Genomic DNA, 14344 nt, shown 5'->3' on the forward strand with positions numbered 1-14344 from the left:
CTCTTGGTTCATTTCTCTTGGTTCATGTCAAATTAATTTTGATAAGTAGGTCGCACCTGACTATAAGTCGCAGGACATGCCAAACTATGAAGGTTGACTAAATATGATAACTAAAAAGTAAATTTACACAGGACTCGTACAAAATAATATATATATATATATATATATGACTGTATTTAGTAAGATACACCTAAATATAATTCACATTATTTATAAACAGTATAAACTAATTTTAGTTTCCCATACTCAACAAAAAAATCCCTCAAATGTAGAAGTATAGAGAAGAATAATAAAAAAAGAAGTGTCAAATAAACTGCATTTGCATTCATTATAAACTGTAAGTGGCATTGTAAATAGAGTTTACTGTCAGTGCACCATACCATGCATTTATATTCCATTCAAACTGATGGAAACTAAAACACAAAGCAAAAATAAAACAACTGAATTTACCTCAGAGTCCGGTGACTCCAGATCCTCATCTTGTTTGGCTGTATAAGCCTCATTTCTTTTGGCTTCAATGACATTCTTCATCACCTTTAACTCACTGGGATGAGGTGTGGCTCTCCTATGAAGACCCTGCTGGTTCACAAATACAGCAAGAGTGTTAGCACATGCAGAAAAAATGTATGTAAACCGTTGTCCAGAAATCCTTAACATCCTGTACACATTTCCATGCTCACCCTCCTCTCCGCCGCAGTCTCCTCATCTTCCTCTTCGTGTTTAGAGTCGTCCTTGAACTGAATGACCGATACTCTGTTCAAATTAGTGTCTGTGGGCCAGGTTTCATCAACACTCCTTTCCAGTAGATTCTCTGCAAAGTATATTATATAATAATATTGCAATATGATGTGTATCCTGGATTCAATATGGGTGCAGTACGGGCAAGGACCAGCCACAGTACTTTATGTAGTGACTTTAAATGGACTGTATTTGTACTAATCTGTATTTACTTTTACATTTTAAGCTATGGCTATGCAAAGCTGCTTTGGGTGTGATTATAACTAGACTATAGCATGCCAGCTCCATTCACAGGGACGGTTGAGTGTGTTACCAAGGCTCGATGAGGGTTGCTGAGGCAGCAGGTAGCAGGTGAGAACTTTTTCCCCAGTCTGCTCATCATCCTCTGTCTGGAACTTCAGCATGGGTTGAGACTGGTTCTCTGCCAGCCACATGGCCTTCAGGTTCAGATTGGCCAACGCGAACGGTAAACTCTGCAACCTGGGATGGAGAAACTTCAGTGCATGACTAACCAACATCCAAAACCTTTGATATAGAGACTTTAACATGTTTTCCTCTACAGAATGCATTTTCACCTGTTGCCTGCCACGTCCAGCACATGTAATTCTGTGGCATTGCCGAGCTCAGTAGGTAGTTTTCCCAAACGGTTATCTCTGAGGGAGAGCACGTTCAGGCTGACACATCCTCCCAGTTCTGCTGGCACGCTGCTCAAGTGGTTTCGGTCCACATTCAAGTTGGTCAAATTCTTCAGCTTCCCAAGTGAGCGAGGGAGGGACTGAAAGAGAAAACAGCACAAGGAAGTTTTCACAATGGGCTCTGCTCTGACACGTCTGCTTTCCTCTTGAAATTTGGTAATGCAGTTCTGCTAATACTGTTGGCTTCCTTAAGATCCATTTTTCCAAGTTATTACAGATGAAACCATCCTTTATTAAACAAACTAACAAACCCAATGTAAAAGGATTCCAATGTATAGTTAACCTGTTGACAAATTATTCCCACTAATGTACTAGTTTGATAAAAACTATTATAAAAATATGGAAGTATTACATAAAAAATTATGCGATAATCTAAAACCAGTGAATTAAAGAAAGTGGTGCAAGTTGTGTACCTGGAGAAGGTTCTCAGTCAGCATAAGCTCTGTCAGGTTCTCACACTCTCCAAGAGAGTCTGTGAGATGCACTAAGCGGTTCTGGTTCAATTTCAGAATGGACAACTTCTTAAGTGAGCCTGTTGAGAAAAAACTAATTTCATGGATGCCTCGAGATAAATACAAAAACAACTGTAGTCATATTAAAATGGTTTCAATAAGAACAATGACTAAGGACAGAAACATGATTTTGAAATGAAACACGCAGTGTACATTAGTGATAGTAGCCAAAATAAATAAAGAACATTAACTATAAGCCTGTTATGACAGTGCAGCAATAGGATGACCTAAGTCTACTGACACTAGGGGGCAGTGTTGTGATTTTCTAATCAATAATCTTTTTTTTCAGTTGATCATAACAAACTAAAATTTTAAACATTGACTATGACCATAAAGGTTTCTAATTTTTTTATAAAAAGTTCTAATTTTACATTACTAAAGGTGTATCTAGCTGTCCTGAAAGAAACAACATATTTTTTGCATATTTTGTTGTAACCTGATTTGAACTTTGAAAACAGAGGATTTCAAATTTCCCTCTGGCTAACCACAAGACTCGGAAGTCAGAGAAAATTGTACAGTTTGAAATATAACAGGAACAGCCGGTGCATGTTAAATCACATGTGTAACTAACTAAATACCTACAGTACACCTTTTGAGCAAATAAGCCTGAATGTAAGTGTGACAATTTTGGTGAGCATTGTTCTGACTGATTTTAGACTGGGCAGCACATCATTTTCAGTAAGATGATTCAGTTTACGGTGAATGCAGGTCAACATGTTTATTGTAACAGCCGTGTCTCTACACAAAAGCAGGAATAATCTCATATTTCTTGAGGTTTTTAAGAGGGATATAGAGTTTCACCAATGCTGTCTGGCAAGACTTCCAGGATGTTCTCCGAGAGCAGCAGGTCTGTGAGGGTGATAAGGCCACTGATCTCTGTGGGAAGCTCTGATAGACGGTTCTCCGACACGTCCAAGCAAACCAGCTGCCGCAGGTTCCCCAGCTCCTGTTAAACACAGAGGTCAACTTTCAGTCAGCTGAAAGTGAATGAAGGCACTCTAGTTTCCACTCCAGTTATCACCAGAACAGGCACAGGGCACATGCATTCAGCTGTGCTGAAGGGAAAACATGTCTGAAAAGGTCAACATCTGCATGAATTTGAACTAGATATTTAAAACAATCAAGAGAGATAACCAGAAAGCTAATGAGCTAATCAGAAGCGGTCTGTACTCACAGGAGGTAGTAAGGAGAGCTGGTTTTTGTCCAACCAAAGCTCACGAAGATTGGGCAGTGCCCCAAGTGTGTCAGGCTGAACAGAAGAAATAAAAAGAAAGCAGATTTAAGACAGGACATGGAAAAAGAGAAATATGACATGATTAAAAAATTTAAATGTAAAGAAAAAATGTAATAAAACAATATTAAATAATAAATTAATCAGCAGTAGCTCAGGTGTTGGTTCAGTAAAGGAAATGATAATCGGAGATCCACTGGGCCAAACAAAAACAACAAGCTCTAAATAAAGCTGAAAACATGGCATGCATGTGTGTGCATAAGCTAATAACTAAAACATCTCAATTATTCTCAGGAACACAAAAATTCTGTTTCAGTTCTTACCAAAACTTCCAGTAAATTGCTTCCCAGATCCAGTTGTTCCAGTTTAACCAGGAAGGAAAGAGAGCTAGAGGAAGGTAGAGACAGATTTCACATTTAATTTAATGCATCATTTCTTTTAGGGTATAAACAAAACATGAACACTGTGGATCTAATAACTGCAGATTGATGGGAAAATACTTACGAGGGCAAAGATTTCAGTAGATTCTCCCTCAGCTCTAGAGTCACCAGGTTTGACAAGCTGAGAGGAGGAAAAAAAGAAAAAGAGCCAAGACTGAGTGTCAGATGAGTGTGTCACTCAGTTTGGAAGAGCAAGGGGCTCCCCATCTGCACAACATCAACAGTAGCCAAACTCAATGTGTGTGTGTGTGTTGTGTGTGTAAACTGGAAAGAGCCTGTGTGTGTGTGTGTGTGTGTGTGTGTGAGAATGGGATGCCTGCTTCGTGTGCTAATTACAAAAGGCACAGAAAATTATAAAAAGACATTTAGATATTTTTAAATAATCTGCACAAGTATTCCCCTTTGATACACATTGCTTTGATCCATTACTTCAATTACATGTTGCATAAACTTAAGGTTTTCTTTTTGAGGTTATACTACATTAACACGCATTTAGTATAAATGACTGACATAAGACACATACTATAATGCTTGCTTTTTATATCTATAATTCATTGTGAACGACTCATCCATGCATAGCTTCATCAAAAGTTTGATCTCGTAACATTTAATGAGACTGTCGAAAATGAAAACGATGGAATTCTCTTGGACAACCGATAGACAAAAAGTCACCGTCCTTCAGTTTTTTTCTTTTTGATAATCTTCTACACTTGCGTGTACATCACAATATAGAAAAGAAGACCTGTCTCTACATGGATTTCATTGGGGCTTAATGAAAACATGTATAAAAAAATAAATCAAAATAAAAAACAAATCCCCTAGAATAAAACGTGTTCATATAGACTTACTTTCCAATGTCATTGGGTAGAGACTGCAGCGACACGTCATTGAGTGATAGATGAGCCAGTCCTCTGAGCTGTGTCAAGCCATCAGGCAACCTGAGAGCCACACAGACAAAAGAAAAATGAGACGCACGATGGAAAGGTACTGACTGCCTTTTCTATTGTACTGACTGCACAGTATTGACTGGCCAAAACAAAGGGTCTGTTACATTCTCACCTGCTATAAAAATAACATTACAGTATATTAACAGAACATATGATCATTTGAAATGCTTTTTAGTGTCAGTCTTTCTTCTCCCTTCCCAACCGTTCTACACTTTTCATAATCAAGAAAGTGTCATTTAGTCTGGGGGAGAGCTTTGGGGGATTTGGGGGTCCTTCCAACCCACTAACCTGGACAAGGGGTTTCCGCTGAAGTCTGCGATCTCCAAGGCCTGACATAATTGAATGTTTTCGGGAATCTCAGAAATATCTGAGAGAGAAACAGAAAGAAAGGCACAGTCGGCGAGATGTGTCACGACAAAATGAGCACTTTTTCAGGCTTTTTAATAATGGGTACCAGATATCCTGCCCTGGAGGAACGGAGGGAGAGGATGATTAGACTGTGGTGAGAGTTTTCTGTAAGTGTGTGTGTATCTTCCTCATAGGAAGACATACTTACTGCATAGTCTAAATACAGAACATGTTCAACATTCCCCCAATCAATCCTGAGACGAACAGTGAATGTGCCTTGGGCTGTGAGAGGCACATGAGTAGACAATTGGGCGTTGAAATTGATGTACACTTCTTAAATAGACATGGCTCAAAGAAAACATTCCTGGGCACTTGTGTAAAGAAACGTTCAACTGCCACACAGGATGTGTAGGAACGTGTGTGTAAATATCTCTGGATGGATGCAGTTTAAAAGCAGCTTTATTCAGCAGAAGCAGGGCACATTTAAGAGAGAGCTTTACAAACCATTTCTGGAGATGTCCATCTCCACCAGCTGTGTGAAGTTGGCAATTTCGGGTGGTAACTTTTGAATCTCATTGTCACTGAGGCCCAGCTTTCGCAAATTGTGCAGTCTGAAGAAAGGCTGAAAGAGAAAGGAAAAGTAAGAATTAGACAAAACGCAGTTACATACTGGACAGACTACTGCATCAAGGGAGGCTCAATACAGATAGGCCTCATATTTTGGTGATGTAGATAAAGTTATTGCAATCTCCTTATACTGGATACTTATTAGTTTCTGCCCATTTTAGCAACAGATTATAGTGAAGAAAAAAACATTTCATTAGTTATTTACCGACTGGTTATCCCAAACCTGCGTGGCTTTCTTTTTTTCTGTAGAAAACAAAAGTCAATATTCTGAAGAACCATTTTCATGACAGCTGACATCAATTTTATAGAAAAGTTTCCCCAAATTATCTTTTTATGTTCCATAAAAGAAAGCAAGCCATACAGGTGCGAAACAACATGAGGGTGAATAAATTACTAGCACTCTCTCTTGAAGTGTGCTTCCCTTTTAGGAGCTCATGTCACCATTTATTAGTTACGGCTTATAAAAGAAAAATAATTACAGGTCAACTGGTATTTGACTTTTTTGCATAATGACATTATATCTGACTGATTTGTAGAATTCAGAGACACTGGTGACAATGAAAAACACAGATGGGTCAAGCACTACTAGACACTACATGGACGCAGATTTACAACAAACCAGGAAATGCAATCATTGCTATGCTGCAATTGCAAATAACAGCTTGCCAACAAATTGAGAAGGCCAATGAAATTCAAATTACAAAACTTCTTGCATTTGATTGTTACTTCAAGGAGCCAGATTAGAAACTAATGACCACATTTCAAATACCTGTCAAAAGTTCATCCATTCCACACACACTTCTCTAAACAACTAACAATCATATAAAGAGAAGGCAAACACGTGTGTGTCTGTTTTTGCATGCCATGCTACTCTATCAAGAGCTCGCTTGTAAGTTGGTCAAATTAAGTACATTCCTGCTGCTGTGGCCCGTCGTGCCCTCTCCTCTTTTTATGCTGGGCTGAACAGCACCAACAGAGGGCTTACTATGTACTGCCAAGAATAAGGCTGATACTGCAGGATGTGTGTGTGTGTGTGTGTGTGTGTGTGAGACTGTGTGTTTTGTGAGTCTGAACAGAAATTCTGATACACTGGTAAACAAGGCCAAAACACAGAAACCCTTTGTAAAAAGACAAGGTGTACAATAAGAAAAAAGGATAAGAACAGCACATGACTGTGGGAAATGTAACTCAAAGCTTGAATAACCCAAACAACAGTTACCATCTCCCTGTCAGTCAGTGGGGCCTGCAAGGGGGTCTCAGCAGACTTCATAGGGAGCCTCAAGATGACTTACATGAGAGAAAATTGTGTTCATTGAAATAAAGCTTAAATGAAAAAAATAAATTGGAAATAAATGAATAAAACTGAACAAAAACTATAACTTAAAAATGTATAAATCAAAACAAAAAAAATATATAATAATAAGAAAGGCAAATGCACAACAAATCAGAATGAAAACTGGAAATATAAAAATAAAAGCCAATTTAAAATTCTAAGGAAAAATTATAATAGTATATACTAATAAAAAATAAAATAAAAAATCAGGTGAAAAGTTTTTTTTTTTTAATCTGTATGCAAATCGTGAAAAAAAAAAAAAAAAAAAAAAAAAGAGGAATCCTGAATACCATCAGCTCTTAAAACACTAAGAATCCTGAAACTATTATACATTGATTATTTTACTCTTCAATCTATAGACCCTCACAGTTTCTCTAAATTAATGTTATATAAAAATAATATTAATAATTCTGTCACAGCAGCAGATATTCCAGAGGAAACCTATTAGCCTACATGTGGAAGAGCCACTGAACACTGACATGGACAACAGGGTACCCGCTTTGCAGTCCAAAAGGTTGAGAAATGCTGCTATAAGGTGCTCACTTAAAAGAATGACACTTCCTATGAAGTTAAACAAGGAAATTAGTGTTTGCTAATGTAAACGTCAGCGGTGACCTTCTTAACCAGACATGCTGAATGCTAAGATCTCCCATCTCCCCCACCCCTCATCAGTTTTTAGGAAACTCTCAAAGATCACAGATGACAAATAAGAAACACAGTGGCAGGTGTCGGTTTAAAAGAATGCACGTTTCCTACCTATTTGTAAATTAAATAATACCTTATTTGGAAATGTGAGGAGATGGGGATTCTATGTGTCTGCAATGAAAATAAACCGCTAGAACCCTTTTTTTCCCCACACCATTTTTATTAAATACAGTGTGATTTTCCGCAATTGAGATCTGTGCATGTTTTTTTTGCAACAGTGCATTTTCTGCTTGGGCGAGTGCTTCACTGACAGCTTAAAATCACCTGCATGCCAGCAAATTACTTATTACAGACATTTTATTAAGCTTTAAGTTACATCTGAAATGACAAGGGATCAACTTATAATCATTAGCCCACAAACTCATTCTCCAAACTGGCCTGGTTCTTCAAATTATTCATAGCTTTGTCTAAATGGACGGAATGCCACTGCTGAACATCTCTTCTATTATCTGAGAGAATACAGTCCTCTATGGTTCACCTCTGTGGTTCACTGTGGGCAGCTGGAGGCTCTGTTGCCACCACCATGCTGGCAGCTGACATGTATCACATGACTAACCGATGGGAAATGTGAGCCTTGTAAGAAATGAGACCAAAATACACATACACATCAAGTAATATACTCAGCTGCTGCATACAGGACTTGAAATAATTACAAAATAAGTGGTGCGATGATAACACATGGTTGAACTACTCATGTCATTTGGAGAAAATGCTGAGATGCCCTCACATAGAGGCCATCAAAACACATACCTTGTGTCAGTTGATGCCTTCAGTGTGACTCATGAAAATAAAGAAAACTCTTTGAATGAGAAGGCGTGTCCAAACTTTTGGTCTGTACTGTATATGTTATTTATATTCAGGGTTCACAAACTTGGTTAACTTCAAATTCAAGGACATTTCAAGGACTTTCCAGGTCCAATACCCTCTAGGACTTAATGTGGGGTCACATTGCAAGTGAGAGCAAGGTTACATAGTGTTTCCTTGTAAGATACTTTGTTACAATTTTCATGTGTCAACACAACTACGCAATTTATAATTTAAGATATATTAACCCATAAAGTACTCGCATACTCACTGAGATTGCTCTCAGCTAAAGCGGGCACAGCCATCTGTCAAAAAACTTGCAACTCTCACGTATCAGACTGAGTTTTTACATAGGCCTATTTGATTAACATAATTTCCTTATTGTCCTTTTTTTTATCCACCTTATTTTTATCAACCATTTCACAATGGCTTTACACTATCATTTTTTATAAACTTTTAATAAGAAGCTATATTACAGTTAAGGTGGTAGAAAGTGTAATTTCCCCCCATGTTAAATTGCTTTTTCCAATCCCAATTTGCTGTGCAAACTATTTGTTTGAGTACCCTGACCAGCATGACACAGCAAAACTGGCTCAACCAATAGCGTAAGCTTGGGGGTGGGACTTTCCATTTGTCTGACCAAAGGCAGAAGGGGGAGTGTTTGTGAAACTTTTTTAAAAGAAGACATTATTTTGCAATTCTGCTAGGTGCCACTAGAGGCACAGAAAGCACACTGCACCTTTAAACAAATTCAAAACACAAGGGAAATTGTCCCTATTGAGAAAAGCAGTGTTGGAGTTCTCCCATCTAACAGCCGCTCAAGATCACAGTGATTATGTCCATAGGCCAAAAAATATAAAAGTCACAGCCTGTACTGTCTTGGTCTATGTGACACACAACAGTTGAAACCCAAATCAAACCTTAAACTAGCATATCTTAAAAGGCTCTCTAAGAGCAAGGCACTCATGCTTATAGAGACTGAGAAAAGAGGAGTGATATGGGTGGGGGGGTTGTTGTCTCAGGCATCCAAGTCAAAACAGAGACTGCTGTGTGTTAAATCAAGTGAATGCCTACCTCATGACTTTCTCCAATTAAACCATTACAGCTGACCCTTCAGTCCCCAACATTACTAAACATTATTTCAACCTGGAAACAAGACCAGACTATGATCTAAAAGCCACTACACTAACAGATGTCTCTCAAACTATCACACCATCTCTGTCACCTATACTTTGTCTGACTTTGACTTTACAGCAGGGCCATAACCACCACAGACACTGAGGGACAGACATTGATGCCAGACCGAGCACCAACCTCCTGCTCTCTCTCGTGAGGCCAATAAGGAAGTGACTAAAACTGCAATTCATCGACTGGCCGCTTGAGGCTGGCTGCAAAAGAGTCAGTCCCATAGACTTCCCATGTTAAAATGCCCAACATTACAGCAGAAAAAAAATGTTTACAGCCTGGTTCAAAAAATGATTTTGGTCTAAATAGCTAATTTTGCCCTTCATGACAACTATGAGGGGGGTGATTTTTTTTTTATAACTCATCTGTTTAAATTATATCAAGACTTAAAGTTATGCATAATTAAGGGCGTGGCCACTTGAGTGACAGGTGGATTGCCGCTGCTGACAGTGCCATCGCGCTAGGTGGGCGTGGCTTCAGCAAGTAGCTCCCGCCTTTTTGCCCATTTTTTGTATGTCCTGGAGAGTTGCATGGTGACGCGCTGCCAACATGGAGACGGCCAGCTCTGCACACTTTAGGATTCAAAAACACACTTCAGGAGTCTATGGGTGATGTCACGCACACTACGTCCATCTTTTTATACAGTCTATGTGCCAAACTAATAATTGAAACAAAATCTAGCATTAAAATTAGTCATTTTAACTGAACTCATGACTGGTGGTGGTGCTTGAGACATTTGGTGATCATTCATAACAATAATACTGAAAATATTACTTTACTAATGCTAATTCTACTACTATTAATATATTAGTAGTAAATATTAGCCAATGGCTAATGATAGACATTATTAGGTCGCCTAGCATGGACATTTAGTCGCATTGTAGAGGGTTGTTAGAAACATTAACAGAGCTGTTTTTTTCTTATTTTATTTTTTTATTAAAAACACGTGTTAAAAAAACGCTACTTGGCCAGAATGGCCCTTGCGCGGCCTCACTCCTTCTCTTTAAATGAAGGCACGAAAGCACGCAGGGGTGACGATTGGGGATGAGCAGGCAAACAAAGCTTTGAGATGGTTCTTCTTTTCAGCTGTGAATAAAGAGTAGACGGGCGATTGTGGTACTGACCGCATCAATAACCCGGCCATGAAAACCTGAAAGGTGAAAGCATATATGAAACCAAACACTGAAATGGGGAAATCAGCATTATAAGTCTAAAATCAAAATGTCTAGTTCCCATTTGTGAAATAGGAACAAAAACATTACAAAAAAAGTCACTTTGAAACCAAAGTCAAATTAAAATCAAAGTCTGACATGCGAGGATTACAGTGAGGGTCCTTCATATGAATGAACCCCCTGTCCTCTTTTTCCCTCCTCTTTTCTCTTAGCACTGGAACAAAGCCTATGAAGTCACACTCAGTGCTGTCAATCAAAACTAAGACCGCTTAGCTCCTCCCACTAAAGGCAACAACAGAGTGAGGGACTTTTCTATTGTCCAAAGGGGAGAGGCAAGCCTAAGAAAAAAAAAAAAGTAAAATAAAGAGGATAAAAAATGGCAAGGTTGTGGGGTACAAAATGGAAGAGATGAGAAATGAGGTCAGGTAGGATGGAGAACAGGAATTGGGGAAAGAGAAAGTGAGCAAGAGAGAGCGATTTTTCTCAAAAATTAGGGTTTGTAAGGATAAACTTTGAATGTTTACCTCTAAATAATGAATGTTGACTGTCTCAAAGAAAAAGCAGAAAAAGTCAAAGTTTGAAGAGCATTTTTACCTCAAAAAGGCTCAGTTCTGAGAGGATAATTGTCTAAAAGGATGGTCCTGAGCCAAACACATCTGGCACATGACTGCAGCTCCGTCACTGGTGCTATTGTACCACAGGAGGCCCGTGGCACGACTGCTCAAGTGTCTGGATCAGCAGAGTACAGCGTTTCTGTCCTGCAGATATTTCTCCAATATAAACAGCTCGTCTCACTCTTCATATCAAGGATGTTTTGATTGAAAAAAAATAATACCAATAAAAAAAAAAAAGAGATCATTAACCTCGGAGACTAATCAATGGTTTTAATAATCAAAGTATAATGTTTACAGAAAATTTTACAATGGAAAGTCTGGGTCATAACTAATTACCCAGTACCCAACTGATTAAACATGTTAGAGTTTTATGCAAAATTTAATTAAACTTCAGTTTTAATCACTTTAATAGCCCTTAGGCTCAAAATTGAAATGGAATACATGTGATGCACAAATCAACGGATATTGTTATCAGACTGCCAACTTGAGGGTACAAAACAGCAGCACAAGTCTTTCCATTTAAACAATGCCACATTTGGACATTCTACACAACATCAGAGCTGAAGACTCCGGTGTGTAGACATGACTGTAAACAGTTTCTCTTCTTGGACTTCCTATTCCCTTCAAAACTCATGTAGGTTAGAAATGAGAGGTATATATGAGGGTCCACAGAAACTCAGAAGTACAGAGAGAGGGATTGTAGAAACCATTGCCAGAGAAACCACCTGACAAGCCTCTCTGAACACAACTAACTGCTGAATGATCATGGGAAAGCAATCATTTACTCAGGGAGGTGAAGGACTGTGCACTATTTACTGAGAGAGAGACAGAAGTGAAGTTTGGGGTGGAGCCAGACTTGAAATGACCTCTAGATGACTAGGCATTATGTAAATTACTGAAAAGTATGGTAATGTTTTAATTGTTTTTAATCAATCTCTTATGTTCACCAAGGTTGCCTTTGTTTAAAAATACAGTAAAACAGAAATATTGTAAAATTATATTCCATTTTTAAATAACTGCTTAGTATTTTTGTGATACATTTTCAGGATTTTTGATTAATAGAAAGTTCAAAAAGACATAATATATTTCAATCACTTTTGATTAAATTACTCCCTAAAACATCAAATATTTCTTAACACTTTTGAACAGTAGCGCATCTTAACTGCCACATGCAGCTTAACAAGAGCCAAATGTAAGCTGCAAGATCACAGAACTAAGGTTCAAGTTCGCTTGATTTTTTTTTTTTACTTTTTACTATGAAAGTAGATGACTACATCGAATCAATTCAAATGTAAGTGTTTCTTAAAGGGGGGGGGGGGGGGTGAAATGCTAATTCATGCATACTGAGTTTTTTATACTGTTAAAGAGTTGGATTCCCATGCTAAATATGGACAAAGTTTCAAAAATTAAGCTGTACGTTTGAAGGAGTATTTTTGTTCCCAAAATACTCCTTCTGGTTTGTCGATACATACCACATAGAGACGTCCTGCTGTAGTCGTTGCTGATGCTGCTCTTGTTCAGTTTCAGCCTCTGGATCTGATTCTGGTTCATAAATAAACGGCTGAATCTGACTGTTAGCCATGGTTTGTTAGCCATGGTTTTTATTTTTTTCCTCACGGTAATGTCACAGCTTCCAGCTCTCAAAGCAAAAGCTTACGCGCGCTCGTGATTCTTTAGCTCCGCCCACACGTCACGCCTCCATATCCTCCTCTCGTGTTTTTCCAAAGAAAATCGGCACAGACTATCTTTCTCTTATAAATATAATAAAACTAAAGACTTTTTGGAGATATGAAGGATGCAGTACTACTCTATAGGTACTCAAGATTAACAGGAGATTGAGCTACAACAAACCATTTGATTTGCATTCCAAACCAAAGTCAAATAAGATGCAGAGCTCAGGTGAACGTACAGATGGATCTCCAGTAAAGTTTTTAAAGGAAAGCGGTGATCTTAAAGTTATCTTATTCGAGTTTAATGTAAAAGACGAATGTAAGCTAAGACACTCGTATTCAATACTCATATCTAAAAATGTTCAGATACCAAAACTGCGTCAGTCGGTTCCAATGGAAATGAAAAGGAAGCATAGAATCATATATTGCTCTATAAGACATGTATTGAGACATCAGCTTCTTGCTGAATGTTGTGAGTTTGAAGCAATGATAACCATTTGTCCAAACATGGGATACAAAAGTTAGCAGGAGTGCTCTGGAAACCAGTTTAAAATAAAATTAAACATTCCAACTTTAAAGGGTTTGCTAGATGTTCACATTATATAATGATGCTGAGAAGAAAAAAAAAGAAAAACCAACCACGCACATTTGCAAATAAAAAGCAGGACAAATGCACTGAGGTGCCAAAGACACCATACGTTGTGCCTGATGCACTGCTTCCTGTTTTATCACATCACAGCACAACTGAAGGTCATAAGTTCTACACCAATATTAGTATGCATTCTGTTTAAATCTTAAATTAAGCAGTCTATAGGGAGTTTATCCAATGTGAACTTCTCTGAAAGGGAACACGATTGGCACATATCTGCAGAAAAACTGAATAATCATGTTCAAGTTGTGATTAGACATAGCAACATATTTTTCTTCCGCAATGGTGCCATGCATCTGAGTGAAACAGATAATTGAAAGAAAAATAATGCAAGAAAGGGTTAAGTGGAGATATCTGGCATTCATTACCAGAGAGATCTCTGTCGTTTTATTAGAAGTTTGAGTTATTAGATTTAAGTTATTATTTGCCCAATAAACTTACATTGTAAGTTCATAACTGTAAACACTCCCCCCCCCCCAGAATAATCGACATCACACCATAGATACAGTGGAGGTCCTTAGTACAGTGTTTACTGCAACAATCAAATTTGTGTTGTATAAGGTGCAAGCATTTCAAGTAAAAATAAAAGACAAACTTCTTCTTGTTGTTCATCCAATGTTTTATTCAGAGTTGTGTGTGCGTTCTTCCTGTTTCCGGCCAAAGCTCCATTCTGC

The 14344-nt window shown here is 38.1% G+C and overlaps 1 protein-coding gene across 22 annotated transcripts in view; it reads right to left on the reverse strand.

Moving 5' to 3' along the window:
* The window catches only part of LOC128016749 (protein scribble homolog), a 72810-nt gene that overhangs the window by 34716 nt on the left and 23750 nt on the right, over positions 1-14344 (reverse strand). For 18 of the 22 annotated variants that reach the window (XM_052601507.1, XM_052601501.1, XM_052601504.1 and 15 more), the window contains exons 2-13: positions 5416-5533; positions 4852-4930; positions 4465-4554; positions 3681-3737; positions 3500-3563; positions 3120-3194; positions 2747-2891; positions 1847-1965; positions 1314-1513; positions 1052-1218; positions 681-811; positions 451-579 (exon numbers count right to left, since the gene is read on the reverse strand). In XM_052601507.1, coding sequence (XP_052457467.1) covers positions 451-579; positions 681-811; positions 1052-1218; positions 1314-1513; positions 1847-1965; positions 2747-2891; positions 3120-3194; positions 3500-3563; positions 3681-3737; positions 4465-4554; positions 4852-4930; positions 5416-5533 — 1374 coding nt within the window. The remainder of the gene's footprint in view (positions 1-450; positions 580-680; positions 812-1051; positions 1219-1313; positions 1514-1846; positions 1966-2746; positions 2892-3119; positions 3195-3499; positions 3564-3680; positions 3738-4464; positions 4555-4851; positions 4931-5415; positions 5534-14344) is intronic. The other 4 variants (XM_052601503.1, XM_052601502.1, XM_052601523.1 and 1 more) reach the window with 1 other exon arrangement.

This window comes from Carassius gibelio, chromosome A7, assembly GCF_023724105.1.
Source record: "Carassius gibelio isolate Cgi1373 ecotype wild population from Czech Republic chromosome A7, carGib1.2-hapl.c, whole genome shotgun sequence".
Classification (NCBI taxonomy): domain Eukaryota; kingdom Metazoa; phylum Chordata; class Actinopteri; order Cypriniformes; family Cyprinidae; genus Carassius; species Carassius gibelio.